Below are 5,198 nucleotides of genomic sequence, written 5' to 3' on the forward strand. Positions count from 1 at the left end.
ATTTTTTCTAATGGTGGAGTATGTAACCAAGAGAAGAATTGTATCAGTATAGGATGGGGAATTTTGGACAAAAACACTTTCCTGGCACTTTTAAACTCATACCATGTAGATTTGTTTTTCTTCTTTCTTTCTTTGGCTAAAAAATGTTTCATCATTGCATTCTACTTGATTTTTTTTTCGTTTAGTTGTTATCTTCCAATAGTGAGAAACTATCTGTACAGTTCAATTCTGCAACATATTATGTGCTTAATAAGCATTTGCTGCTAGCTAGAAAGCTTAACTGTAAGATAAATGTATATTATAATAATTTTCTCATAAGTTCTTATGTTAACAGGAAAAACACCCATATCCCTAACTCATTTGCAGTCATGATCTTACCTGCTACTTACTAAATGAAATAAAAATTACTGTGTTTTATAGCAACTTTAATAAGTATAGCAGGATGTATAGTTTCTTACATGAATGATGATTTCTAAAAAGTTACTGGGATAATATGTATAATGTGTTTCTCTATTTTTAGTCTACGTTCATATTTTAAATACCTTTATTTTGGTTCAGATTCCCAGTTTTTATTTCACATGAGAAATTTATTCTTCCAGAATGAAAACTTCATTCCTCCACAGTTTCTTAGCCATGCTGTTCTCCGATTTAAGTGTTTGTAGCATTGAGGCACAAAGGTTATTACTTAAAAAAAAAAATAGGAACGTAAAAAAAACAATTCATTGTGAAGACAACTTTCCATTAATAACAAAAATTATTCAGCTTGTGATTTTATACTCCAGAACACTTTGAGATAATATTAATAATATATTTTCATGTATGTTGATTAGTTTAGATAAGTTTTCTTTGGATTTTTATGAAAACCAAAATAAAATTTTGTTCATTATGTTCTTTTTGTAGTTGTTGGTAACTAACCATCATTAGGATTCACTTTTTTACTTTTATATTTTTGTTGTTGATTTACAGCCTTTCAATATGTTTCTAACTCTCCTCATATTTGCTGTTTGTATCTAGCTATACAGCTATACAGCTGAGCTGTATACAGTAGTGGAGCCGTATTCTGGACAAACAACAAAAATCTGATTATGGTTCAGATCTTCCTATCAACTCCATCCAGTGAGACAGCACAGATCAAGTGGCCAGAGAGTCCTAGAAAATGCACAGGACTGGCATCCCATGAGGGATTGCCCAACAAGGTGTTTAGAAATAGAAGGCAGCTTATGCCATAATTAGTTCAAAGAATTCTACAAGCCTTGATTGACATCAGGTCCTTTCTCTCCCTGAGATAATTAAAGAATCCATGTATATCAGTCTCAGTAATCTTACTGACTTCCATGTCAGGCAAAGAACCAACCTACCTAAGGTCAACTCTGCCATCATCTCTTAGGTTATTTCTTTCAATCCATAGCATCTCATGAATGGAAAAGGCTAGATTTCTAAATACAATTTTGAGGCTAGATATGTGGTTCAACATTATGGTGTATTATATCCTATTATCTTAAAGTTCTAGAGATGTCCACAGGACAGTAGGCTGTTTTTGCCTTTAGCCAGATAAAGGGTGATATTTAAACAATGCCAGAGTAGGCAGTTACTACATGTTGTGATTGGAAGGTTTCTCCAGCCACCTGTCACAATGGTGAAACTTTATCATTAGGGATCCATTTCTCTGGAGAAGGTCTGGCTAGACTACAGACATTCTCTCATACAATACAGAAAGCTCTGATTATAGCCTTGAGGACTGTTAACTGAATTATGATTTGATGTTACTTCTAGTTGAAGTTTTGACTGAAGAAAGGGGAAACGATATTTGAATCAGACCATAGGGCAAGATCTTGGTCACTGATTTGGATCAAATATTTTAAGAGAAGTGGATTAAAGTTTTCTTTAAATAATGTTCTGTCCTCTTTTGATACTCTTAATTCTAAAACACACACACACAAAACAAAACAAAAAACAAAACAAAACAAAAACTGGAAGAAATTTTCTCCAAACGATATCTCAGTCTAGCGGTGACCTTTTTCTCATTTATTTTGTAAATCCGTTTTTTGACTATTTGAACTCTTCTGTTTTCCCTATTAAAAAGCTTTGTTACACCATTCATTGAGTCATGAACAAAAGTAATCGTCTTTTTTCTAGGAGCTGGTGTTGAGCAATGAACAAGACATCCACAGTGTCTAATCTCATTGGCACTTAAAGTCTGAAGGAGAGGCAAAAAAATTAATGGCACATTACATTTTTGTGTGAAACATGCTGAGCCAGAAATACAGAATACAGGAGAGAGCATAGAGTGTCCAGACAGCCAGTGGTGAGGGAGATGTCCACATTTCCAAGATAAAAGTTAAAGGATAAAGGTAAATTAGCCAATAAAAAGAAGATAGCATGTTTGAGGCCAAGTATCAAGAGGGCCATAGTGTATGTTTGGGAATGAAAGACAAAATTTCTCTGTAGTTTGAGCTACATTTCCTCAGGAAAATGAATACTCACTAGTATTTTAAGCAGAGAACCATGATTTCACTTTAGAAAGAACACACCATAGCTACACAATGCATAGCTGCATTGCAGATGGATAATGACAGGGTAGGATACCAGCCAAGAGCATGTACTGTTTTTGAGACAAGAGATGGTAATGACCTCAAGGAGAGGAATGACAATGGCAATTTGGGAAAGAAAAGATGGAATCAAGAAATATTAAGAGGTAAAAGAATGGATCAGGAATCGATCGATTAAACACAAAACGGTGAATGACATGGTAGAGAGGAAGAGGAAATATTCAGAATTAAGCCTAATAAAGGCAGTGAATAATCATAAATCACTGAAATGGGGGGGGGAGTACAGATTAAGAGCAAAAGCAAGCTTGAGAGGTGAGAAGTAGGTGAGAAGGGGACACAGAATATGCCCATATTTGACCATGCTGTTGTTTTGGTTGCTGTGGGATGTCCAAGAAGAAATGTCAAGTAAGGCATTATATATACACATGCAGAGATCGAGGGAGAAATCTGGACTGGAGACATAGTGTTGAGAGATGGGAGTATAAGAGGGCTTGGTGAAACTAAAGCTGTGGGTGGAACGAGAGGAAAGGAAGGACTGGCTCAAAATTGTGAAGGTTTACTGTACAGATAGAAATACTGAGAATGTCTTCCCACTCCTGCTGCAGTGCCTTGGTCCAGATCTCTTAGCCTTATTCACTGTGTTCCAAGTTGGCCTCATTAAAGATAATGGTGTCTCTAATACATTTTAAGCTTCAGAGCCAACATATGTATTATTTTTTCCTTTCTATATTTTTTTCTTGAGGTACAGTTGGCACACAATGTTACATTAATTTCACGTATACACCATAGTGATTTGACAAGTCTGTATATTAGGCTGTATTCATCACAGGCAGGATCATTTTTAAAACCCCAGTCATGGTCTGTGGGAAGGATAGTTCTCTTGTACCAGCTAATCACGTCTACACATCGTGTAAGAAAGAAAAATGCTTGCTATGATGCATAGCTTAAGGGATTCTCAGTAAATTGCTTGTCCCATTCCTTACTTTAAGAACTCTTCTTTTAAAGGTGAACAGATCCTTGAAGGGAGATTGTGCAATCTGTGCAGCATGCTATTTATATTTGGAAAGTGTTAAATTATCCTAATCATACCTGTAGTAACAATGAAGATTAATTGTGGCTATATTAGGGTTACTTCTTATTTGTTCCGCCTCAGCAGTAACACAGAACTACTGGTACACGTTATTTCTATAACCCAAATTGTGAGAGAAAACAAGGGGGGAAAAGCCCATGGAATATGGGTAGAAGTCATATTTCAAATAAATCCATAACCAGATGGTTATTTGAAATTCTCTTTTTGAAAAGGAGCTGATTCTGAACAGATTGTCTATGTGTCTCACTGGTAGAAGTGGATTATCCATCTTGAATTGGATTGTGATGACGATGACCCTATTCTAAGTAAACCAAATCTCTTGAACTATATAATGAGATCAGGAGGAACATTCAGCCTGAGAACGACAGATTGCAGCTACCAAGATGCTTTCACTAATGTTTTCTCCAGCCTCTTTCCTTGATGTCCATAATTCTGTGGTTTTGTCCTGCAGAGATTCTTGACCCTGTACTGCTTTGTGCTAATTATTTTTTTTTCTTATTCTTATTTGTATAAGGAGAGCTGAATGAGTGGCAGGAAGCTGCGAAATCTATCTTACAAAAAGGTGATGGTGGAAGAATCTAGAATCTTCATTTACTTTGCAGCAGGATTGCAGAAAAACTACCGCGAATAAGCATTTCACTGATTCATTCTTTCTTCTTCTCTTTAGGCTGTGAGGAGGCAAAAGTTGCTTGAACAGAGCATCCAGTCTGCCCAGGAGATCGAAAAATCCTTGCGCTTAATTCAGGAGTCCCTCTCATCCATTGACAAGCAGTTGGCAGCTTATATTGCTGACAAAGTGGACGCAGCTCAAATGCCTCAGGAAGCTCAGGCGAGTAGATGGGGAATGAGCTACTGTTTTTCGGTGTATTATCTGAACGAGACATTGCTGAATTTCTGAGTTAAATTTTATTCAGCTAGTTTTCCGGAGGGTTATTTCATTGGCTGATTTGAGTATCTGGAGGCAAGAGGAAAAAAGAGCTCTAGGTTAGTACTCTAAGCTTTATTTTTGAAAATACGTATGGCAGAATTTAGAATAGAGATACTTAAAAGATAGGGACATATCATATGGAACTCTGCTGTTTGTCAATATTTTCAAACTAAAGCGAGAGGGAAGCCTTAGGAATATAAACTGTAAAGAAATTAGTTTTCGAGGTACCACTAAAAATACAGCCTCAAAAATGCATTCTCGAATATTTTATTATCATCTCATTTTGTTGTCTTGGAATCACAGGTCATAAGATCTCTATATTCTACATTTAGTGTATTGTAAGTAGTTAATAGCAAAAAGTTTGAGAGACAAATTTTCATTTAATTACTAATAATCATACCATATATACACAAATGTACTCACACATTCCACTCTGTTCAATCAGACTTGTAAAATGTACCAAGCCAGATTTTCTAGAATTAGAGTTAAAATAGTAATAGAAATAAATCTAAGATCCCTTTATAATGAATACATTTATGCTATATCTAAATTAACCTTTACCTTGGGAAGTATTTCTTAAAAGCTGCATTTATATTTTTAAATAATATTTAAATGTATATAAAGTTAAAGT

At 35.3% G+C, this 5,198-nt stretch overlaps 1 protein-coding gene across 1 annotated transcript in view; it reads left to right on the plus strand.

Annotated features, from left to right (window-relative positions):
* The window catches only part of LOC144216192 (dystrophin-like), a 68,178-nt gene that overhangs the window by 50,456 nt on the left and 12,524 nt on the right, over window positions 1-5,198 (plus strand). The window contains exon 7 of the mRNA XM_077745469.1: window positions 4,307-4,468. Coding sequence (XP_077601595.1) covers window positions 4,307-4,468 — 162 coding nt within the window. The remainder of the gene's footprint in view (window positions 1-4,306; window positions 4,469-5,198) is intronic.

Source organism: Crocuta crocuta, unplaced genomic scaffold (assembly GCF_008692635.1).
Source record: "Crocuta crocuta isolate KB4526 unplaced genomic scaffold, BGI_CrCroc_1.0 scaffold598, whole genome shotgun sequence".
Taxonomy (NCBI): domain Eukaryota; kingdom Metazoa; phylum Chordata; class Mammalia; order Carnivora; family Hyaenidae; genus Crocuta; species Crocuta crocuta.